The sequence below is a fragment of the Nerophis lumbriciformis genome, linkage group LG29 (assembly GCF_033978685.3).
Source record: "Nerophis lumbriciformis linkage group LG29, RoL_Nlum_v2.1, whole genome shotgun sequence".
NCBI classification, from domain to species: domain Eukaryota; kingdom Metazoa; phylum Chordata; class Actinopteri; order Syngnathiformes; family Syngnathidae; genus Nerophis; species Nerophis lumbriciformis.
Genome location: NC_084576.2, coordinates 29,428,110 through 29,453,968, shown reverse-complemented (window position 1 = coordinate 29,453,968; position 25,859 = coordinate 29,428,110). Strand labels below are relative to the sequence as shown.

The following is a 25,859-nucleotide window of genomic DNA, read 5'->3' as shown; positions in this document are numbered from 1 at the left end:
TGTTGCCAATCAACTTATCCCCAGGTGCATGTCTTTGGAGGTGGGAGGAAGCCGGAGTACCCGGAGGGAACCCACGCAGTCACGGGGAGAACATGCAAACTCATTGTGTTAGATGTAAATATAAACGGAATACAATGATTTGCGAATCATTCTCAACCCATATTCAGTTGAATATGCTACAAAGACAACATATTTGATGTTCAAACTGATAAACTTTTTTTTTTTGTGCAAATAATCATTAACTTTAGAATTTGATGCTAGCAACACGTGACAAAGAAGTTGGGAAAGGTGGCAATAAATACTGATAAAGTTGAGGAATGCTCATCAAAACACTTATTTGGAACATCCCACAGGTGAACAGGCAAATTAGGAACAGGTGGGTGCCATGATTGGGTATAAAAGTAGATTCTATGAAAGGGTCACCATTTTGTCAACAAATGCGTGAGCAAATTGTTGAACAGTTTAGGAAAAACCTTTCTCAACCAGCTATTGCAAGGAATTTAGGGATTTCACCATCTACGCTCCGTAATATCATCAAAGGGTTCAGAGAATCTGGAGAAATCACTGCACGTAAGCAGCTAAGCCCGTGACCTTGGATCCCTCAGGCTGGACTGCATCAACAAGCGTGTAAAGGATATCACCACATGGGCTCAGGAACACTTCAGAAAACCCACTGTCAGTAACTACAGTTGGTCGCTACATCTGTAAGTGCAAGTTAAAACTCTCCTATGCAAGGCGAAAACCGTTTTATCAACAACACCCAGAAACGCCGTCGGCTTCGCTGGGCCTGAGCTCATCTAAGATGGACTGATACAAAGTGGGAAAAGTGTTCTGTGGTCTGACGAGTCCACATTTCAAATTGTTTTTTGGAAACTGTGGACGTCGTGTCCTCCAGACCAAAGAGGAAAAGAACCATCCGGATTGTTATAGGCGCAAAGTGTAAAAGGCAGCATGTGTGATGGTATGGGGGTGTATTAGTGCCCAAGACATGGGTAACTTACACATCTGTGAAGGCACCATTAATGCTGAAAGGTACATACAGGTTTTGGAGCAACATATGTTGCCATCCAAGCAACGTTACCATGGACGCCCCTGCTTATTTCAGAAAGACAATGCCAACCTACTCAGTGGCCTAGTGGTTAGAGTGTCCGCCCTGAGATCGGTAGGTTGTGAGTTCAAACCCCGGCCGAGTCATACCAAAGACTATAAAAATGGGACCCATTACCTCCCTGCTTGGCACTCAGCATCAAGGGTTGGAATTGAGGGTTAAATCACCAAAATGATTCCCGGGCGCGGCCACCGCTGCTGCCCACTGCTCCCCTCACCTCCCAGGGGGTGATCAAGGGTGATGGGTCAAATGCAGAGAATAATCTCGCCACACCTAGTGTGTGTGTGACAATCATTGGTACTTTAACTTTAACTTTAAGCCACGTGTTACATCAACGTGGCTTCATAGTAAAAGAGTGCGGGTACTAGACTGGCCTGCCTGCAGTCCAGACCTGTCTCCCATTGAAAATGTGTGGCGCATTATGAAGCCTAAAATAGCACAACGAAGACCCCCGGACTGTTGAACAACTTAAGCTGTACATCAAGCAAGAATGGGAAAGAATTCCACCTGAGAAGCTTCAAAAATGTGTCTCCTCAGTTCCCAAACGTTTACTGAGTGTTGTTAAAAGGAAAGGCCATATAACAGTGGTGAACATGCCCTTTCCCAACTACTTTGGCACGTGTTGCAGCCAGGAAATTCTAAGTTAATTAGTATTTGCATATGAGTTTGAACATCAAATATGTTGTCTTTGTAGCATATTCAACTGAATATGGGTTGAAAAGGATTTGCAAATCATTGTATTCCGTTTATATTTACATCTAACACAATTTCCCAACTCATATGGAAACGGGGTTTGTATTTGGCCACCTGCCTTGACTCACATATGAACTTGAAGTGCCATCCCATTCCTAACCCATAGGGTTCAATATGACCTTTTGCAGCTATTACAGCTTCAACTCTTCTGGGAAGGCTGTCCACAAGGTTGCGGAGTGTGTTTATAGGAATTTTCCACCATTCTTCCAAAAGTGCATTGGTGAGGTTGAGAAGGCCTGGCTCTCATTCCCAAAAGGTGTTCTGTCGGGTTCAGGTCAGGACTCTGTGCAGGCCAGTCAAGTTCATCCACACCAGACTCCGTCATCCATGTCTTTATGGATGACATGGATAAAGAGTGGCCCATTCTTTCACAAATGTTTGTAGAAACAGTTTCCATGCCTAAGTGCTTGATTTTATACACCTGTGGCCGGGCCAAGTGATTAGGACACCCGGTTCTGATCATTTGGATGGTTGGCCAAATACTTTTGGCAATATAGTGTAGCTTCGATTTTCAAGTTAATCATTTTTAATGGAAAACCAAAGTTTTTTTTCACTGCACTGCAAAAAGTCAGTGTTCAAAAATAAGGGGGGAAAAAATACAAAAATTAGGGGTATTTTATTTGAACTAAGCAAAATTATCTGCCAATAGAACAAGAAAATTTGGCTTGTCAAGACTTTCCAAAACAAATTAGCTAACCTCAATGAACCCAAAATACCTTTTAAAATAAGTATATTCTCACTAATAACAAGTGCACTTTTCTTGGTAGAGAAAAAAAAAGGCCTTTTAGCTCAATATGTTGAAAAATATTCTTTGTCAGGACCCGAAATCTACAAGCAGAGAAGGGGGCAAACATGACACCGCTCCAAGCGCCCTTTTTGTTTGAACTGTTTATAACCCAGTGCAGCAGCTGTTTATGACCCCCTACCCTTAGAAGCAGCTACAAAATCAGGAAATGCCCAAATAAATGAGGAGGCGTGTGGAGCTTGTTCCTCAGAGCGGCGGGGTGAGACTGTACGACATACTTGCCAACCTTGAGACCTCCGATTTCGGGAGATGGGGGGGCGGGGTTTGGTGGTAGCGGGGGTGTATATTGTAGCGTCCCAGAAGAGTTAGTGCTGCAAGGGGTTCTGGGTATTTGTTCTGTTGTGTTTATGACGTTCACCCAAAATGTGTTTGTCATTCTTGTTTGGTGTGGGTCGAATTTAAGTGTTACTACTTTTATTTCATAGTCATATTTGAAAACAGCTCGTGTTCTTCCAATTGTGGTCTTTTGGTTGTCTGCAAAACTGTGTGCTTAACCTTGAATGGGGAATGTTAGAGAGAGCGATAATAAGCATTTGTTTTGACTAGAGAGAAGGGAAGAGGGGAGAGGGTTTTGAGTCGGGAAGGCAGACCATTTTGGCGGCGCGATAGAATGTTCTATGCTGGACTGGTCTCAAATATACCGGTGTATATATATTTGCAAAGCTTTGCCAATATATTACAAAATACCTATTCTGTCTCCGGTGGTTTTTCAACTCAGCTTTAAGTGTCGTAAAGAGCTTGGGAGCGACTTGTGACTTGAATTCCCTGGGAGGAACAACTGGTCCAAAACGCAACAGTTCACAGTGTGGCGCATATTTGTAACAGTGTTAAAGTTGTTTATACGGCCACACTCAGTGTGACCTGTATGGCTGTTGACCAAGTATGAGTTTCATTCACTTATGCGTGTGTAAAAGCCGCATATATTATGCGACTGGACGCTGTGTGTATGGAGGAAAAGCGGACGTGACGACAGGTTGTAGAGGATGCTAAAGGCAGTGCCTTTAAGGCACGCCCCCAATATTGGGAGAATGGTTGCCCCGGGAGATTTTCGGGAGGGGCACTGAAATTCGGGAGTCTCCCGGGAAAATCGGGAGGGTTGGCAAGTATGCTGAACGAGGGTGCAGGTCGACGCGCTCTCCTCATGAGCTAAATTGAACCCTGTCTCTTTGATTCCTTGCTTCTTGTCTTGTTTAATAAATAGGTCGGTGTTTGAACCAGACAATCCTCCTAGTTTTCTCTCGGCCCTCTTTGCGATGTTTATACATTATTTTGGTAAACGGACCTAAAAAAAATGGCAGTTTGCATTCCACGCCAGTAGTTGGCGATGTGTCATAGTGAGCGTAGGAAAAGCGGACGTGACGACAGGTTGTAGAGGATGCTAAAGGCAGTGCCTTTAAGGCACGCCCCCAATATTGGGAGAATGGTTGCCCCGGGAGATTTTCGGGAGGGGCACTGAAATTCGGGAGTCTCCCGGGAAAATCGGGAGGGTTGGCAAGTATGCTGTACGAGGGTGCAGGTCGACGCGCTCTCCTCATGAGCTAAATTGAACCCTGTCTGTTTGATTCCTTGCTTCTTGTCTTGTTTAATAAATAGTTCGGTGTTTGAACCAGACAATCCTCCTAGTTTTCTCTCGGCCCTCTTTGCGATGTTTATACATCATTTTGGTAAACAGACCTAAAAAAAAATTGCAGTTTGCATTCCACGCCAGTAGTTGGCGATGTGTCATAGTGAGCGTAGATGAACAAATGACAAGTCTCTGAACACTATAGTGGGTTTTTTTCAGCCCTTGCTCTCAGTCATTAGTGGATTCCTCCGGCAGCCCGGAACAATCCGCCGTTGTTGGCCCCCTCAATGCGGTCCAGTGTGTCCTGCAGCCTAATCACATTTCACATGACACTGCCTGTGGGAATGGCCAGCTGGGTCCAGGCTTCAACGCCAGATGACGGTCACGGGGGTGACATCAGCAGAGAGCGAGGGCTCCCTGACATTAGTGCTTTGCACGGCGAAAGCTATAAATACTCGCACCAAATATACATTTGCAAATCCTTTTCACCTTCAGCGAAAGGACACGTTTTTGACGCAGCGGCGTGGGACATCCGAGCCGAAGAGGAATAACGAGCAATTAGTCGGAAGCAGCTATCGTTGTAATATTATGTCCGTGTGATTGATGATGTCATACATAACGTGTCTGCTGATGAAATATCACATGTCTAGGGAACCACTATTATCTTGAAATATTTATGAGGTCATTTGTCTTATTCATAGATTTTCTACAGTGGATGGGGGTGTCAAAAAAAATCTAATTTCGAATCTTATTTGTAGCAATTCATAATCGATTAAAGAAAAATCAAAAGTAGATTTATTATACAATTTTTTTTTGTGCTGTACAGATTTACAAAACCCAAAACTAGAGAAGTTGTCACGTTGTGTAAATGGTAAATAAAAAGAGAATACAATGATTTGCAAATTCTTTTCAACTTATATTCAATTGAATAGACTGCAAAGACAAGATATATAACGTTCAAACTTGAAAACGTTATTTTGGCAAATATTAGCTCATTTGGAATTTGATGCCTGCAACATTTTTCAAAAAAAGCTGGCACAAGTGGCAAAAAAGACTGAGAAAGTTGAGGAATGCTCATCAAAACACTTATTTGGAACATCCCACAGGTGAACGGGCTAACTGGGAACAGGTGGGTGCCATGATTGGGTATAAAAGTAGCTTCCATGAAATGCTCAGTCATTCACAAACAAGGACGGGGCGAGGGTCACCACTTTGTCAACAAATGCCTGAGCAAATTGTTTAAGAACAACATTTCTCAACCAACTATTGCAAGGAATTTCGGGATTTCACCGTCTACTAGAGATGCGCGGATAGGCAATTATTTCATCCGCAACCGCATCAGAAAGTCGTCAACCATCCGCCATACACCCGTTTCTAACATTTGATCAGAACCGCACCCGCCCGTTGTTATATATCGAATATAGACGATGCAAGGCATTAGTGAGGTTATAAATCTTTTGCCTGTTAAAGAAAGGAGACTGATCCAATGCAGCACAGACATTCGCGTGCCACGCTGTCACGGCCCAGACGCACACCAGTGCGCAATCATATGGGAGCCGCGCTGAGCGCACCTCCAAGCGCGTCTCGCTGCCGGCGACGGCCGGGTATATGGGCCCGAGGCTCCAGCGCCATCCATTTTCAGGGCTAGTTGATTCGGCAGGTGGGTTGTTACACACTCCTTAGCGGGTTCCAACTTCCATGGCCACCGTCCTGCTGTCTATATCAACCAGGGTGAGCCCCACCCCTTTCGTGAGCGCACTGCGCGCGGAGTGACCCCTGTTACGCGCCCCCGGCAACAGGGGTGGCGGGCAGGTAAGCTGCGCGGGCGGAGCGCGCGGAGTGACCCCTGTTACGAGCCCCCGGCCACGGGGGTGGCGGGCAGGTAAGCTGCTTACCTGCTGCGCGTGACGCCGGCCGCGGCGAAGGCGGACGAGGCGGGGTGTCAGTGCGGTGGGCGCGGTGGTGACCCTGGATGTGCGTCGGGCCCTTCTCGCGGATCGCCTCAGCTACGGCTCCCGGTGGGGCCCTCTCGGGGGAAGGGGCCTCGGTCCCGGACCCCGGCGAGGCGTCCCTTCTCCGCTCAGTAAAAGTGTCCATCTCTTTTTTTTTTTTTCTTCTGTTGTGGCATATGCAGCAGGTGCCTGCTCGTTTTTCGTATGTGGGTAACAACATTTAACTATGTATATATATTTCCGAATTGGTTTAACTGCCACCCGCCTGAATCTATTTAAAATCAAATTTTTTTTTATTTCAACCGCCCGACCCGACCCGACCCGCGGATAAAATCTAATTTTTTTTAATTTCATCCGCCCGATCCGCGGATAATCCGCGGACTCCGCGGTTGTGCCCGCAAACCGCGCATCTCTACCGTCTACGGTCCGTAATATCATCAAAAGGTTCAGAGAATCTGGAGAAATCACTGCACGTAAGCGATGATATTACGGACCTTCGGTCCCTCGGGCAATACTGCATCAAAAAGCGACATCAGTGTGTAAAGGATATCACCACATGGGCTCAGGAACACTTCAGAAAACCCCTTTCAGTAACTACAGTTGGTCGCTACATCTGTAAGTGCAAGTTAAAACTCTACTATGCAAAGCCAAAGCCATTCATCAACAACACCCAGAAACGCCGCCGGCTTCGCTGGGCCCGAGCTCATCTAAGATGGACTGATGCAAAGTGGAAAAGTGTTCTGTGGTCTGACGAGTCCACATTTCAAATAGTTTTTTGGAAACTGGGGACGTCGTGTCCTACGGACCAAAGAGGAAAAGAACCATCCGGATTGTTCTAGGCGCAAAGTGTAAAAGCCAGCATGTGTGATGGTATGGGGGTGTATTAGTGCCCAAGACATGGGTAACTTACACATCTGTGAAGGCACCATTAATGCTGAAAGGTACATACAGCTTTTGGAGCGACATATGTTGCCATCCAAGCAACGTTATCATGGACGCCCCTGCTTATTTCAGCAAGACAATGCCAAGCCACGTGTTACAACAGCGTGGCTTTGTAGTAAAAGAGTGTGGGTACTAGACTGGCCTGCCTGAAAATTGAAAATGTGTGGTGCAATATGAAGGCTAAAATATGAGAAGGGAGACTGTTGAACAACTTAAGCTGTACATCAAGCAAGAATGGGAAATACTGAGTGTTGTTAAAAGGAAAGGCCATGTAACACACTGGTAAAAATGCCCCTGTGACAACTTTTTTTTTTTTCTCATTTCGAACATTAACATTTTTATTTACCATTTACACAAGGTGCAAAACTTTACTGGTTTTGGGTTGTGCAGCATATATCGTGTGAGTCATTTGGCAGACAGTTGTTAACGAGAGGAACATACTAATTAGGCCTGAATCCAAGCAGGCATTAATTAAGCTTTCATTTCAACGCACCAACAAACCTCCTCTTGTGTGCATCCCATCATGCCGGGCGTGCTTGTGTCAGGTGGAGGCTGGGATGTAATTAGGTCAGCACCGAAAAATGTCTCGGGCGAAGGGCTTGACGGACGCCCTCGAGGGCCGCCGTTGAAATGGCGTCCATGGCAACTGGCTGGTTTCCTGTCTGTGTGTGTGTGTGTGTGTGTGTGTGTGTGTGTGTGTGTGTGTGTGTGTGTGTGTGTGGCCCTCGGCGCCCGAGCAGCCGTCGACCTTTTTGGTCTGATTCTTGACGTGATTTGCGTGTGTCGTGTAAACTTCCCCAGGGAAAACCAGAACATTTGTTAGCCGTGTGGCGATACGGCATAAAGATGGCGTGTCGCAAGCTCGCCATATCGTATTCAAATATTGCGTCTTCAACACATCCGATTTTTTATTAAAAAAAAGCATATTCTGAAATTATTTAGTCCTACATGAATTATTTTGAAGAATACAAATGGCTCTATATCCTAAAATATCAACGTTAGAGTCGTAGGTGAGTCCCAACCAATCAGAGCGCACTGTTTAGTATCGTGGCTGCTGATTGGCTCAGCCTCAGGGAGCATTACTACGTTGGATTAAAAGGGTGTAAATGTGACTTAAGGGTTTATTCCATGTCGAGAGGACTCTCAAAACATATTCAGAAGGTTGTAAACAAGTTTTTAATGCTCCAGCTATAAAAAAAAAGGTTTGATTTCTAATTAATGGTCAATCAATGCAATCAATCAATCAATGTTTATTTATATAGCCCTAAATCACAAGTGTCTCAAAGGGCTGCACAAGCCACAACGACATCCTCGGTACAAAGCCCACATAAGGGCAAGGAAAAACTCACGCCAGTGGGACGTCGATGTGAATGACTATGAGAAACCTTAGAGAGGACCGCATATGTGGGTAACCCCCCCCCCCTCTAGGGGAGACCGAAAGCAATGGATGTCGAGTGGGTCTAACATAATATTGTGAGAGTCCAGTCCATAGTGGATCCAACATAATAGTAAGAGTCCAGTCCATAGTGGGGTCAGCAAGACACCATCCCGAGCGGAGACGGGTCAGCAGCGCAGAGATGTTCCCAGCCGATGCACAGGCGAGCGGTCCACCCCGGGTCCCGACTCTGGACAGCCAGCACTTCATCCATGGCCACCGGACCTGTGCCCCCCCCCTCCACAAGGAAGAGGGGAGCAGAGGAGAAAAGAAAAGAAACGGCAGATCAACTGGTCTAACAGGGGGGCTATTTAAAGGCTAGAGTATACAAATGAGTTTTGAGATGGGACTTAAATGCTTCTACTGAGGTAGCATCTCTAATTGTTACCGGGAGGGCATTCCATAGTACTGGAGCCCGAATAGAAAACGCTCTATAGCCCGCAGACTTTTTTTGGGCTCTGGGAATCACTAATAAGCCGGAGTTCTTTGAACGCAGATTTCTTGCCGGGACATATGGTACAATACAATCGGCAAGATAGGACGGAGCTAGACCGTGTAGTATTTTATACGTAAATAGTAAAACCTTAAAGTCACATCTTAAGTGCACAGGAAGCCAGTGCAGGTGAGCCAGTATAGGCGTAATATGATCAAACTTTCTTGTTCTTGTCAAAAGTCTAGCAGCCGCATTTTGTACCAACTGTAATCTTTTAATGCTAGACATAGGGAGACCCGAAAATAATACGTTACAGTAGTCGAGACGAGACGTAACGAACGCATGAATAATGATCTCAGCGTCGCTAGTGGATAAAATAGAACGAATTTTAGCGATATTACGGAGATGAAAGAAGGCCGTTTTAGTAACACTCTTAATGTGTGAATCAAAGGAGAGAGTTGGGTCGAAGATAATACCCAGATTCTTTACTGATTCGCCTTGTGTAATTGTTTGGTTGTCAAATGTTAAGGTGGTATTATTAAATAAATGTCGGTGTTTAGCAGGACCGATAATCAGCATTTCCGTTTTCTTGGCGTTGAGTTGCAAGAAGTTAGCGGACATCCATTGTTTAATTTCATTAAGACACGCCTCCAGCTGACTACAATCCGGCGTGTTGGTCAGCTTTAGGGGCATGTAGAGTTGGGTGTCATCAGCATAACAATGAAAGCTAACACCGTATTTGCGTATGATGTCGCCTAGCGGCAACATGTAAATACTAAAGAGTGCAGGGCCAAGAACCGAACCCTGAGGAACTCCGCACGTTACCTTAACATAGTCCGAGGTCACATTATTATGGGAGACGCACTGCATCCTGTCAGTAAGATAAGAGTTAAACCACGACAAAGCTAAGTCTGACATACCAATACGTGTTTTGATACGCTCTAATAAAATATTATGATCGACGGTATCGAAAGCAGCACTAAGATCAAGAAGCAGCAACATAGATGACACATCAGAATCCATCGTCAGCAGTAGATCATTAGTCATTTTTGCGAGGGCTGTCTCTGTAGAGTGATTTGCCCTGAAACTGGATTGAAAAGGTTCACAGAGATTGTTAGACACTAAGTGTTCATTTAGCTGCTGTGCGACGATTTTTTCGAGGATTTTCGAAATAAAGGGAAGGTGGGACACCGGTCGGTAGTTTACCATGAGGTCAGGATCAAGGTTAGGTCTTTTGAGCAAAGGATGAATAACCGCTTTCTTGAATGCTAGGGGAACAGTGCCAGAGGAAAGTGATAAGTTTATAATATTTAGCACTGATGGACCTAATAATACAAAAAGCTCCTTGATAAGTTTCCCAGGAAATGGGTCAAGTAAACATGTTGTTTGTTTTATCCCACTTACACGCCGTAATAGTTCCTCTAATGTTATTTCATCAAAAAGAGAGAGAATATTTTGTATTGCAGTCCCTACTAGGGTTGTACGGAGTACCGATACTAGTATAGTATTGCAGTATTAATTAAACATATTCGGTACTATACTCTGTTTGAAAAGTACCAGTTCCCCATTAAAAAAAATAAAATAAAAAAATTTACGGGCATGAAGGCGCGCCGTCACATAGTGACATTGCTGGTTTTACCAGCAGAGGAGCACGTTCGGCAGCGCACACACACAGAGTACTTACAAGCAGACACGGTGTGTAGGCCGAAAAGGGAGAACGGACGCAAGATAAAGGAGAAGTTGTGTTTTAGCTACCTCTAAATCACTAATCCTGGCCTCCATGGCGACAAAGTAAGTTTCTTGCAAGTATCATTATCACTGGAGGACGAGGAATAGCTCAACATGCTTCACTACGCACAGTAGGAGGATACGATAGGTCACCGCTAACAAAAGCTAGCCTAGTAAACAAATGCCATGGGTGGATCTACACCTGACATCCACTGTAATGATACCAAGTACAAGAGCGCATAAAGTCGATACTACCATGATCACATCAATATTTTTTATCGTCATAAAATGTTATTTTTTTCAATTTATATTATGTTTATAGGACTTTGAATATGATCCTGGAACTACTTGGTATCGGATCGATACCTAAATGTGTGGTATCACCCAAAACTAATATAAAGTATCAAAGAAGAGAAGAATAAGTGATTATTACATTTTAACAGAAGTGTAGATAGAACATGTAGAAACAGAAAATACAGTAAATGAACAAGTGGATTAATTATCAATTTTTACAGTTTGTCCCTCATAATGTAGACAAAATAATAAATAAGGGTTTTAGTGTCCTAATGCAAGTCTTGCAGGCCGAAAGGTTGTCTGCTACTTCCTTTGTCGTGTAAGTGATGTCATTTCCTGTTTGTGCACAACCATATAAGGGCATCCTTCCTGTTTTTGTTATCTGTTCCATAAAGGTCAGACATTGTGTGTGTCATCATGAATCAGTTTGTCCTTGCTCCTCTTCTTTCCATCCTACCTCCAAGACCCGAGTTCTTTCCTCTTTTTTTTTTTTCACATCTTTTTTTGGGTGTTTTGCTTCCAGGCCAGAGCTTCGAGCAGAGCCCGATTCATCGCTCCTTCAAGTCCAGAGTTCTGGTGCACTACCCTGAAAGCACAGACAGAAACCCCTTCAATAAAGATGCAGTCAACATGGTGAGGATCTTTGACTGCTGTGTAGGTGCCTACATACTGCAGGGAACTCCTGTCATATAGAGGATCTTTGACGAGCCTTTTTGCAGTACAATAGTTGCAAAAAGCACTGCTCGTATAGAAGATATTCAACTAACCTTTTTGCAGCAGTTACTTCAAAACAGCAGAGCGCTCCTGTCATATAGAGGATCTTTGACTGGTGTTTTTGTAGTAGTTACTTAAAACAGCAGAGTGGTCCTGTTATATAGAGGATCTTTGACTAGTGTTTTTGCAGTAAATCCTGAAAAACAGCTGAGCACTTTGGTCATATAGAGGATCTTTGACTTGTGTTTTTGCAGTAGATCATTAAAAACAGCTGAGCACTTTGGTCATATAGAGGATCTTTGACTTGTGTTTTTGCAGTAGATCATTAAAAACAGCCGAGCACTTTTGTCATATAGAGGATCTTTGACTCGTGTTTTTGCTGTACAATAGTTGCAAAAAGCGGTCCTCGTATAGAAGATCTTCAACTAACCTTTTTGCAGCAGTTATTTCAAAACCACAGAGCGCTCCTTTCATATAGAGGATCTTTGACTAGTGTTTTTGCAGTGGTTACTTAAAAACAGCACAGCGCTCCTGTCATATAGAGGATCTTTGACTAGTGTTTTTGCAGTGGTTACCTAAAAAAAAACAGAGCGCTCCTGTTATATAGAGGATCTTTGACTGGTGTTTTTGCAGTGGTTACTTAAAAACAGCAGAGCGCTCCTGTCATATACAGGATCATTGACTAGTGTTTTTGCAGTGGTTACTTAAAAACAGCAGAGGGCTCCTGTCAAATAGAGCATCTTTGACTAGTGTTTTTGCAGCAGTTACTTCAAAACAGCCGAGCCCTCCTGTCATATAGAGGATCTTTGACTAGTGTTTTTGCAGTAAATCCTGAAAAACAGCTGAGCACTTTTGTCATATAGAGGATCTTTGACTTGTGTTTTTGCAGTAGATCATTAAAAACAGCCGAGCACTTTTGTCATATAGAGGATCTTTGACTCGTGTTTTTGCTGTACAATAGTTGCAAAAAGCGGTCCTCGTATAGAAGATCTTCAACTAACCTTTTTGCAGCAGTTATTTCAAAACCACAGAGCGCTCCTGTTATATAGAGGATCTTTGACTAGTTTTTTGCAGTAGTTACCTAAAAACAGCAGAGCACTCCTGTCATATAGAGGATCTTTGACTCGTGTTTTTTGCAGTGGTTACTTAAAAACAGCAGAGCGCTCCTGTTATATAGACGAACTTTGACTAGTGTTTTTGCTGTAGTTACCTTAAAAACAACAGAGCGCTCTTGTCATATAGAGGTTCTTTGAATAGTGTTTTTTGTGGTAGTTACTTAAAAACAACAGAGCACTCCTGTCATACAGAGGATCTTTGACTAATGTTTTTGCAGTGGTTACTTAAAAACAGCACAGCGCTCCTGTCATATAGAGGATCTTTGACTAGTGTTTTTGCAGTGGTTACTTAAAAACAGCACAGCGCTCCTGTCATATAGAGGATCTTTGACTAGTGTTTTTGCAGTGGTTACCTAAAAAAAACAGAGCGCTCCTGTCATATAGAGGATCTTTGACTGGTGTTTTTGCAGTGGTTACTTAAAAACAGCAGAGCGCTCCTGTCATATAGAGGATCATTGACTAGTGTTTTTGCAGTGGTTACTTAAAAACAGCAGAGGGCTCCTGTCATATAGAGGATCTTTGACTAGTGTTTTTGCAGTGGTTACTTAAAAACAGCAGAGCCCTCCTGTCATATAGAGGATCTTTGACTAGTGTTTATGCAGTAAATCCTTAAAAACAGCAGAGCACTTTTGTCATATAGAAGATCTTTGACTTGTGTTTTTGCAGTGGTTACTTAAAAACAGCAGAGCGCTCTTGTCATGTAGAGGATCTTTCACTTGTGTTTTTGCAGTGGTTACTTAAAAACAGCAGAATGCTCTTGTCACATAGAGGATCTTTGACTGGTGTTTTTGCAGTTGACCCTTAAACAGCAGAGCACTCCTGTCACATAGAGGATCTTTGACTAGTGTTTTGCAGTGGTTACTTAAAAACAGCAGAATGCTCTCGTCATATACAGGATCTTTGACAAGTATTTTTTTGTAGATCCTAAAAACAGCAGAGCGCTCCTGTCATACAGAGGATCTTTGACTAGTGTTTTTGCTGTAGTTACCATAAAAACAACAGAGCACTCCTGTCATATAAAGGTTCTTTGACTCGTGTTTTTTGCAGTGGTTACTTAAAAACAGCAGAGCGCTCCTATCAAATAGAGGATCTTTGACTAGTGTTTTTGCTGTAGTTACTTTAAAAACAACAGAATGCTCTTGTCATATACAGGATCTTTGACAAGTATTTTTTTGTAGATCCTAAAAACAGCAGAGGGCTGCTGTCACAGAGGATCTTTGACTAGTGTTTTTGCAGTGGTTACTTAAAAACAGCAGAGCGTTCCTGTCATACAGAGGATCTTTGACTAGTGTTTTTGCTGTAGTTACCTTAAAAACAACAGAGCACTCTTGTCATATAAAGGTTCTTTGAATAGTGTTTTTTGCAGTGGTTACTTAAAAACAGCAGAGCGCTCCTGTCATATAGAGGAACTTTGACTAGTGTTTTTGCTGTAGTTACCTTAAAAACAACAGAGCGCTCTTGTCATATAAAGGTTCTTTGAATAGTGTTTTTTTGTAGTGGTTACTTAAAAACAGCATAGCGCTCCTGTCATATAGAGGATCTTTGACTAGCGTTTTTGTGGTAGTTACCTAAAAACAACAGAGCACTCCTGTCATTTCGAGGATCTTTGACTAGTGTATTTGCAGTGGTTACTTAAAAACAGCAGAGGGCTCCTGTCATATAGAGGATCTTTGACAAGTGTATTTGCAGTGGTTACTTAAAAACAGCAGAGGGCTCCTGTCATTAAGAGGATATTTGACTAATGTTTTTGCAGTGGTTACTTAAAAACAGCAGAGGTCTCCTGTCATTAAGAGGATCATTGACTAGTGTTTTTGCAGTGCTTACTTAAAAACAGCAGAGGGCTCCTGTCATATAGAGGATCTTTGACAAGTGCATTTGCAGTGGTTACTTAAAAACAGCAGAGCACTCCTGTCATACAGAGGATCTTTGACTTCATGGGTAACTTATCTGTATAGCTCGGTTGGTAGAGTGGCCGTGCCAGCAACTTGAGGGTTCCAGGTTCGATCCCCGCTTCCGCCATCCTAGTCACTGCCGTTGTGTCCTTGGGCAAGACACTTTACCCACCTGCTCCCAGTGCCACCCACACTGGTTTACATGTAACTTAGATATTGGGTTCCACTATGTAAAAGCACTTTGAGTCACTAGAGGAAAGCGCTATATAAATATAATTCACTTCACTTCACTTTATTTTTGTTCTTGGTCCCCAGCTCTGCATGCCGAGGGGTCTCTCCTTCCGCACTCAGGCAGACCGGCGGGACTCCCACTTCCACTCTTTCACCATCGGCTTCGCCGACGGCTCCCGCTCCTACGGCTTTGTCCACACCTTCTACGAGGAGGTGACCAGCGCGCAGGTCATCACGGCCATGCGGACTCTGCACCAGATGTACCACGTGGAGCACCACTCCGCCTCCTCCTCCTCCTCCACAGCCTCCTCCGCCTCCTCGCCCTCCACCTCCAGCATGGACTCCCTGGTGAGCAGCCTGGACGAGTCGGACGGGGACTCTCTGGCGGGGAACGCCGGCGCCGCCGCCTGTTTGAGCTGCGCCAACACCTTCGAGCCTTCTCACGACACCTTGTACGTGTCCAAAGCCCTCTGCCTGCTCACGCCGCTTCCTTTCCTCCAAGCTTCTCGCCAGTTCCTCTCTCAGCTGCACCAGGCCGTCGCCTCCCAAACGGCGCCGCCTCTGCCGCTGGAAAGCTACATCCACAACATCCTCTTCGAGGTGCCCCTGCCGCCGCCCGGACGCTCGCTGAGGTTCCACGGCGTGCAGGGGCCCATCTTGTGTCAGCGGCCCGGCCCGGGTGAGCTGCCGCTGGGGGAGTATCCTCTCGGAGAAGCCTTTTCTCTGCTGGGGGTGGACAACATGGTGCGGCTTCTCACCTGCTCGCTGCTGGAGACGCAGATACTGCTCTACTCCCAAGGTAGGGGAAGCACGCCTGTTAGCCACTTGATTAGGTACACCTAATGTCTTATTCATATTCAGATCATGTCTGGTGGCGTACGTTGTGATGGGCCACACCCATGCATTTCCACTTGATTTATGATAATATAATACAGTATATTCTAAACTTGCAAAAAAAGTTATCACAGGGGCATTTTTACCACTGTGTTACATGGCCTTTCCTTTTAACAACACTCAGTAAAGGTTTGGGAACTGAGGAGTGAAGTGGAATTCTTTCCCATTCTTGCTTGATGTACAGCTTAAGTTGTTCAACAAGCCTTCATATTGCACCAATAGGAGACATGTCTGGTCTACAGGCAGGCCAGTCTAGTACCCGCACTCTTTTACTACGAAACCACGCTGGCATTGTCTTGCTGAAATAAGCAGGGGCGTCCATGATTGCTCCAAAACCTGTATGTACCTTTCAGCATTAATGGTGCCTTCACAGATGTGTCAGTTACCCATGTCTTGGGCACTAATACACCCCCATACCATCACACATGCTGGCTTTTCAACTTTGCACCTAGAACAATCCGGATGGTTCTTTTCCTCTTTGTTCCGGAGGACACGACGTCCACAGTTTCCAAAATACAATTTGAAATGTGGACTCGTCAGACCACAGAACACTTTTCCACTTTGCATCAGTCCATCTTAGATGAGCTCGGGCCCAGCGAAGCCGGCGGCGTTTCTGGGTGTTGTTGATAAATGGCTTTGACTTTGCATAGTAGAGTATGTAAACTTTTGACCACAACTGTATATACTTGCAGTGTGTATATTGTACATATTACATATTGTTATGACGGTGTCTGTTACTACATTATATATATACTTGCAGTGTGTATATTGTACATATTACATATAGTTACGAAGGTGTCTGTTACTACATTATACATATATACTTGCAGTGTGTATATTGTACATATTACATATTGTTATGACGGTGTCTGTTACTACATTATATATACATGCTTGCTGTGTGTATATTGTACATATTACATATTGTTATGAAGGTATCTGTTACTACATTATACATATATACTTGCAGTATGTATATTGTACATATTACATATAGTTACGAAGGTGTCTGTTACTACATTATATATATACTTGCAGTGTGTATATTGTACATACTGCATATTGTTATGAAGGTGTCTGTTACTACATTATATATATATATATATATATATATATATATATATATATATATATATATATATACTTGCAGTGTGTATATTGAACATGTTACATATTGTTATGAAGGTGTCTGATACTACATTATATGTATATTTATACTTGCAGTGTGTATATTGTGCATATTACACATTGTTATGAAGGTGTCTGTTACTACATTATATGTATATACTTGCAGTGTGTATATTGTACATATTGCATATTGTTATGAAGGTATCTGTTACTACATTATATATATACTTGCAGTGTGTATATTGTACATATTACATATTGTTATGAAGGTGTCTGTTACTATATTATATATATACTTGCAGTGTGTATATTGTGCATATTGTTATGAAGGTGTCTGTTACTACATTATATATATACTTGCAGTGTGTATATTGTATATATTACATATTGTTATGAAGGTGTCTGTTACTATATTATATATATATACTTGCAGTGTGTATATTGTACATATTACATATTGTTATGAAGGTGTCTGTTATTACATTATATATATACTTTCAGTGTGTATATAAAACATATTACATATTGTTATGAAGGTGTCCGTTACTACATTATATATATACTTGCAGTGTGTATATTGTACATATTACATATTGTTATGAAGGTGTCTGTTATTACATTATATATATACTTTCAGTGTCTATATAAAACATATTACACATTGTTATGAAGGTGTCCGTTACTACATTATATATATACTTGCAGTGTGTATATTGTACATATTACATATTGTTATGAAGGTGTCTGTTACTACATTATATATATACTTGCAGTGTGTATATTGTACATATATGACATATTGTTATGAAGGTGTCTGTTACTACATTATATACATTTTTAATGTAATTGCCATGAAATGTGTGTTTATTGCCCTGTAGCTATGATAAACATCTAACAAACTGCTCATCCTTCCAGACTACCAGCGTTTGATGACCGTGGCAGAGGGCATCACCACCCTGCTCTTCCCGTTCCAGTGGCAGCACATCTACCTGCCCATCATCTCCGCACCTCTGCACCACCTCCTGGACGCACCTGTCCCCTTCCTGATGGGCATTCAGCACAGGGAGGGTGCTCAGCGGTCCTCCCTGCACCTACCACAAGAGGTAAGAAACTCACCGCAGGTCGGATTTATAAATAAACGACCTAAAAAAAAAAAAAGGTTTTGTGGAACGGCGGCGTTGTTTTTCATGCATGACTTTCCCTTGAAGCGCAGTCTTGGTTATGAGTTTTCCCGCCTCGCCCCGCTCACTAATCAGATCTCACATCCAAGATCGCATCAACGTCTCGCTTAACTCTTTTTAAAGTTGGTGTGCCCTAGAAAGAGGACTGCTGGATGGCTTGAGGGGATGGAAGCAGGAGAGAGACTGAATGAAAGTACTAGTGAAGTGAATTATATTTATATAGCGCTTTCCTCTAGTGACTCAAAGTGCTTTACATAGTGAAACCCAATATCTAAGTTACATATAAACCAGTGTGGGTGGCACTGGGAGCAGGTGGGTAGAGTGTCTTGCCCAAGGACACAACGGCAGTGTGTCACGACTTGGTCCGGGGGTGTGTGCTTTTCCAGGATGCAACGGAAAGTTGGCACGGGCGAGACGGGAATTAAGGTACATGATTTATTTATTAACTATAAATACAAAAAAAAGTATCAAACAAAAGGCGCGCACAGTGGCGGAGAATAAACTATGAACAATTAAACAAAACTTGCAAACTATGGCTTGAATAAAGAAAACTTACTTGGCATGGACAAAAAAGGAGCAGCGTGAACGTGGACATGAAAAAATGGACAGAGCATAAATGTGGTGTGAGGTCGTCAGGACGAACAACAGAAAATGAATGAACTTAAATACTATGGACATGATTAGTGAAAGCAGGTGCGTGACTCAAAACGTGAAACAGGTGTGTGACGTGACAGGTGAAAACTAATGGTTGCTATGGAGACAAACAAGAGTGCACAATGAGTCCAAACGTGGAACAGGTGAAACTAATGGGGTAATCATGGAAACAAGACGAGGGAGTGAAAAGACAGAAACTAAAGAGTCCTATAACTAAACAAAAACATGACTTAACACAAAACATGATTACACAGACATGACACAGTGACTCGGATGGCGGAAGCGGGGATCGAACCCGGAACCCTCAAGTTGCTGGCACGGCCACTTTACCAACCGAGCTATACAGCTAAGTTACCCATGAAGTCAAAGATCCTCTGTACGACAGGAGAATTCTGCTGTTTTTAAGTAACCACTGCAAATACACTAGTCAAAGATCCTTTATATGACAGGAGCCCTCTGCTGTTTTTAAGTAACCACTGCAAATACACTAGTCAAAGATCCTCTAAATCAGTGGTCCCCAACCTTTTTGTAACTGTGGACCGGTCAAAGCTCGAAAATTTGTCGCACGGACCAGGTTTTTTTTTATTTTATTTTATTTTTTTGGGGATAAAAAAATACAATCGTGTGCTTATGGACTGTATTGATCTATATTGATATATATATATATATATATTTTAGGAATCAGAAATATTAATAACAGAATGATTTAATTAAAAATAAATATATATATATATATATATATATATATATATATATATATATATATATATATATATAGTTTTTTTTATTTGTATTTATTTATTTTATTTTTTTATTTCTTGTGCGGCCCGGTACCAATCGATCCACGGACCGGTACCGGGCCGCGACCTGGTGGTTGGGGACCACTGCTCTAAATGACAGGAGCCCTCTGCTGTTTTTAAGTAACCACTGCAAATACACTAGTCAAAGATCCTCTATATGACAGGAGTGCTCTGCTGTTTTGAAGTAACCACTGCAAATACACTAGTCAAAGATCCTCTATATGACAGGAGTGCTCTGCTGTTTTGAAGTAACCACTGCAAATACACTAGTCAAAGATCCTCTATATGACAGGAGTGCTCTGCTGTTTTGAAGTAACCACTGCAAATACACTAGTCAAAGATCCTCTATATGACAGAAGCGCTATGCTGTTTTTAAGTAACCACTGCAAATACACTAGTCAAAGATCCTCTATATGACAGGAGCCCTCTGCTGTTTTTGAGTAACTACAGCAAAAACACTAGTCAAAGATCTTCTATATGACAGGAGTGCTCTGCTGTTTTGAAGTAACCACTGCAAATACACTAGTCAAAGATCCTCTATATGACAGGAGTGCTCTGCTGTTTTGAAGTAACCACTGCAAATACACTAGTCAAAGATCCTCTATATGACAGGAGTGCTCTGCTGTTTTTAAGTAACCACTGCAAATACACTAGTCAAAGATCCTCTGTGACAGCAGCCCTCTGTTGTTTTTAAGTAACCACTGCAAATACACTAGTCAAAGATCCTCTATATGACAGGAGTGCTCTGCTGTTTTGAAGTAACCACTGCAAATACACTAGTCAAAGATCCTCTATATGACAGGAGTGCTCTGCTGTTTTGAAGTAACCACTACAAAAAACACTAGTCAAAGATCCTCTATATCAGTGGTCCCCAACCACCGGGCCGTGGCCCGGTACCGGTCTGTGGACCGATTTAATACTGGGCCGCACAAGAAATAAAAAAAAATATTTATTTTATTTATTTTATTTATTTTATTTATTTTATTTTATTAAATCAACATAAAAAACACAATATATACATTATATATCAATATAGATCAATACAGTCTGCAGGGATACAGTCCGTAAGCACACATGATTGTATTTCTTTATGACAAAAAAAAAAAAAAAAAAAACATTTCTGGGTGTTGTTGATAAATGGCTTTGGCTTTGCGTAGTAGAGTTTTAACTTGCACTTACAGATGTAGCGACCAACTCTGGTTTTCTGAAGTGTTGCTGAGCCCATGTGGTGATATCCTTTACACACTGATGTCGCTTTTTGACGCAGTACCGCCTGAGGGATCCAAGGTCACGGGCATTCAATGTTACGTTCAGTGATTTCTCCAGATTCTTTGAACCTTTTGATGATATTACGGAGCGTAGATGGTGAAATCCCTAAATTCCTTGCAATAGCTGGTTGAGAAATGTCGTTCTCAAACAATTTGCTCAGGCATTTGTTGACAAAGTGGTGACCCTCGCCCCGTCCTTGTTTGTGAATGACTGAGCATTTCATTTTATACCCAATCATGGCACCCACCTGTTCCCGATTAGCCTGTTCACCTGTGGGATGTTCCAAATAAGTCTTTGATGAGCATTCCTCAACTTTCTCAGTCTTTTTTGCCACTTGTGCCAGCTTCTTCGAAACATATTGCAGGCATCAAATTCCAAATGAGCTAATATTTGCAAAAAATAACAGTTGGAACGTTAAATATCTTGTCTTTGCAGTCTATTCAATTGAATATAAGTTGAAAAGGATTTGTTGTATTCTCTTTTTATTTACCATTTACACAACGTGACAATTTCACTGCTTTTGGGGTTTGTATTACCAGGCTTTCGTGGGCCAAATAAAATGATTATGGCCTTAAGTTTCACACCTGTGTCTGAGGTCCTCTCTCGTAAAGGCAGCTCTTGTCGCGGATCTGATTAGATTTTGTGCCGTTTTGCTCCACCTTCTCCTCGTGCTCTTATCGCTCGGCTCATCCTCCACACACTCGCATCCTCTCAGGGCTCGTCATGGCAAAATAGCAAAAATCTATTAAGCGAAGAAAATCTTTATCTTGCATCTTAATTGGATGTTTTCGCGCTCTTCCCGCCTGACTCCAAGATGTGACAGAATTAATTATTAGAATGATCATCAGTGTTGGCGCTCGGGACCCCATCAAGTCATAAAAATGGGGTCCCACAGTAAATCTTTGGGGTCCCACTTTTTCCCCTTAACTTATCCCTCAATTCTAAGTTTTAGGGTTTTTTTAATGGTTTTTTTGCTTGTTTGTTTTCTGCCCTATTTTGGCAAAGAAAACAGTTTTTTATGGCAAACAAAATATGCAAAATATTCCACAACATTTTTTCAAAGTGGAATATTTGAGGTGAGGCTTTGGATAGGTCAATAATTCATAAAAACATTGATTTGGATTCAATATTATGTTTTGAGCAATAATAATAATGGATTAGATTTATTTAGTGCATGGGTGTCAAACTCTGGCCCACGGGCCAAATTTGACAGCGGTGGTGCCGCTGTAACACCAAATTCACCGCTAACACTCATACTTGCCAACCCTCCCGAGAGACTCCCGAATTTCAGTGCCCCTTCCGAAAAATCTCCCGGGGCAACCATTCTCCCGATTTCCATCCAACATTATTGGGGACGTGCCATAAAGGCACTGCCTTCAACGTCCTCTACAACATACTTGCCAACCTTGAGACCTCCGATTTCGGGAGGTGGGGGGAGGGGGGTGGGCGTGGTCGGGGTGGGACGGGGGCGTGGTTGGGGGGCGTGACTAAAAGGGGAGGGGTATATTTACAGCTAGAATTCACCAAGTCAAGTATTTCATATATATATATATATATATATATATATAAGAAATACTTGACGTTCAGTGAATTCTAGATATATATATATATATATATTTATTTTATTATATATATATATATATATATATATATATATATATATATATATATATATATATATACATACCTGCCAACTACTCCGGTTTTCCCGTAATTAGTACGGTTTTCATCAACCTATTCCGGGTTACGGTTGCAGTGATAAAAAATACGTTTTTTCATTAATTAAAAAAAAAAAAAAAAAAAAGTTTTATTCACGAAATCGCGTACCAACAATGACAATCGACACTGCTTCCTGTAACTTCCTATCGAGCCATTCCGAATGCCATGCGCGAGGCTCCAGTTGCCATTGTTTCCAAACGAGCGAACGATCATGGAATCAGCCGGAGAAAAATCGCAAACGAGTCTTAAACCGAAAAGAAAACTGCAGTCATTCCGTGAAGAATATTCAAAAGCCTATCCGGGGATAATTATCCGTTCCAAAAAGGGTGAAAACTACGCGAATTGCACCTTGTGCAGACAAGATTTTTCGATGGGACACGGAGGAATTAGCGATGTAAAAGACCACGTTGGGACAAAAAAACACAAGTCTCATGCCGTTGCTAGCGATACAAGTGGAAAACTTTCAACGTTTTTCGTCGCCCAAACAGATTCTTTGGATGTGATAAATGCCGAAGTTTTATTTACGGAGGCAATAATTGAGCAAACAAAAAGGTAATGACACCAATGTTATCTATTGGAATTGTTTAGTACTGTTATACTGTTAAAAGTGTTTATACTATTTATGCTTTCAAGTCCAAGTTGAAGAAATCTTGTTAAATGTTGACAGCATAACTACCAAAATACAGAAGTATGTCCTTAATATTTTTGCAGTGCTATTTCTGTTGAAAAGTTCAAATGATTACATTAGAGATGTGATGTGCCACTTTTCAAGTGTCTGATGGCTTAAATTAATTTTCATTAATTTTTCATATTTTGAATTCTTTTGAAAGGCTAACAAAAAAACTACATTTGAATTGTAATTCCATGCTATTGACAGGACTATTCATTTTAATGAAGTTAGCTTACCATGTTTACAGTATGATAATTGTGATAGAAATGTGAATTTTAGGCACAGAATATTTTTTACAATTGAACAAGGCAGTAGATTATACAAGCTTGGACAGAAAGTTAATAATGACACCAATTTTTTTTTAAATGGAATTGTTTAGTACTGTTTTACCATTTGTTTACTGTAAAAAGTGTTTATACTGTTTATACTTTCAATTAACAAATTGAAGTCTTGTGAAAGGTTGACAGGATAACTGGCATTAACTGTCAAAATAATTTCAAACTATTGAAGTTAGCTTACAGAATAAACATGTCAATCAACCCATATGATTTTTGCTGTAATATTTTTGTTTTGAAAAGTCACTGTGACTGATAGAAAAGTGATGGTTTTAGCAACATTTTAACTTGTCTGAATGCTAATAATCATTTTACGTCGGGGGGCGAAGGAACCCCCCACCAGGACTTTGTCCTGGACCTACCGGGGCCTGCGGCCCTTGGACCCTGGCTACTAGGTTTTTATGATTTCAAAAGTTGGCAGGTATGTATATATATATATATATATATAAAATAAATACTTGAATTTCAGTGTTCATTTATTTACACATATACACACACAGAACACTCATCTACTCATTGTTGAGTTAAGGGTTGAATTGTCCATCCTTGTTCTATTCTCTGTCACTATTTTTCGAACCATGCTGAACACCCTCTCTGATGATGCATTGCTGTGTGGCACGCACAAAAGTGCTTTCATCAAATGCACTAGATGGCAGTATTGTCCGGTTTAAGAGTGTCACAACATTGCTGTTTACGGCAGACGAACTGCTTTATGGTATACAAAAAAGTGTTGTTGTGTGTTGTTGCCGCGCTGGGAGGACGTTAATGAAACTGCCTAACAATAAACCCACATAAGAAACCAAGAACTCGCCCTCCATCATTCTACAGTTATAACGTCATTGGGCAGGTACGCTTTTTTATATTGTGGAGGACCTGAGTCCGCCTGAATTTCGGGAGATTTTCGGGAGAAATTTTGTCCCGGGAGGTTTTCGGGAGAGGCGCTGAATTTCGGGAGTCTCCCGGAAAATCCGGGAGGGTTGGCAAGTATGCTCTACAACCTCTACAAACAGCGTGCCGGCCCACTCACATAATATACGCGGCTTTTACTCACACACAAGTGAATGCAAGGCATATTTGGTCAACAGCCATACAGGTCACACTGAGGGTGGTTGTATAAACAACTTTAACACTGTTACAAATATGCGCCACACTCGTACTTGCCAACCCTCCCCGGATTTTCCGGGAGACTCCCGAAATTCAGCGCCTCTCCCGAAAACCTCCCGGGACAAATTTTCTCCCGAAAACCTCCTGAAATTCAGGCGGAGCTGGAAGCCACGCCCCCTCCAGCTTCATGCGGACCTGAGTGACGTGTCAACAGCCTGTATTCACGTCTGCTTTCCCACAATATAAACAGCATGCCTGCCCAAACACGTTATAACTGTAGAATGATCGAGGGCGAGTTCTTGGTTTCTTATGTGGGTTTATTGTTAGGCAGTTTCATTAACGTCCTCCCAGCGCGGCGACAACACACAACAACAGCAGTCACGTTTTCGTCTACCGTAAAGCAGTTCGTCTGCCGTAAACCGCAATGTTGTTGTAATATATTGAGTTGGAGGCAATAACCAGGCGAGGTGATGAAGTACCTCTCTTTACTGTAGACTTCAGAACAGACTCACACACTTGACGTTAGGTGCGCAACACCACGTAAATCGTTGGCCAACCAAAAAGTAACCCCAGTACGCTATAGCCAACATTCACCAGGAGATGGCAACAGACAAACATAGATCACTCTATTACATTCCTCCCTTTTTAGAAATGTAGAAGTTACTCAAAATAAATAAACAACCCAACCAAAAAAATGCAGCAGCTCAATTAAAAAACTGTACTTAAGCCACTTTTTTTTTTTTTAGTACTGAACTCTTAACCCTCATTTGTAAACAATAACATGCTTATTATACAAACAGTATTTGTACATCTTTAACACAGATTTTTATATTGTCTTCAGAGATTCAGTTTTGCGAAAGGGTGTTCAGCATGGTTAGAAAAATAGTGACAGAGAATAGAACAAGGACGGACAATTCAACCCTTAACTCAACAATGAGTAGATGAGTGTGGATATGTGTAAATAAATGAACACTGAAATTCAAGTATTTCTTTTATTTATATATATATATATATATATATATATATATATATATATATATATATATATATATATAAAAATATAAATATAATAAAATAACTATATATATATATATATATATAGCTAGAATTCACTGAAAGTCAAGTATTTCTTATATATA

General features: G+C 41.8%; 1 protein-coding gene across 1 annotated transcript in view; it reads left to right on the top strand.

The window, feature by feature from the left end:
- LOC133571979 (DENN domain-containing protein 5B-like) overlaps positions 1–25,859 on the top strand; it is an 84,475-nt gene that overhangs the window by 5,297 nt on the left and 53,319 nt on the right. The window contains exons 2-4 of the mRNA XM_061924556.2: positions 11,538–11,647; positions 15,051–15,765; positions 17,904–18,091. Coding sequence (XP_061780540.1) covers positions 11,538–11,647; positions 15,051–15,765; positions 17,904–18,091 — 1,013 coding nt within the window. The remainder of the gene's footprint in view (positions 1–11,537; positions 11,648–15,050; positions 15,766–17,903; positions 18,092–25,859) is intronic.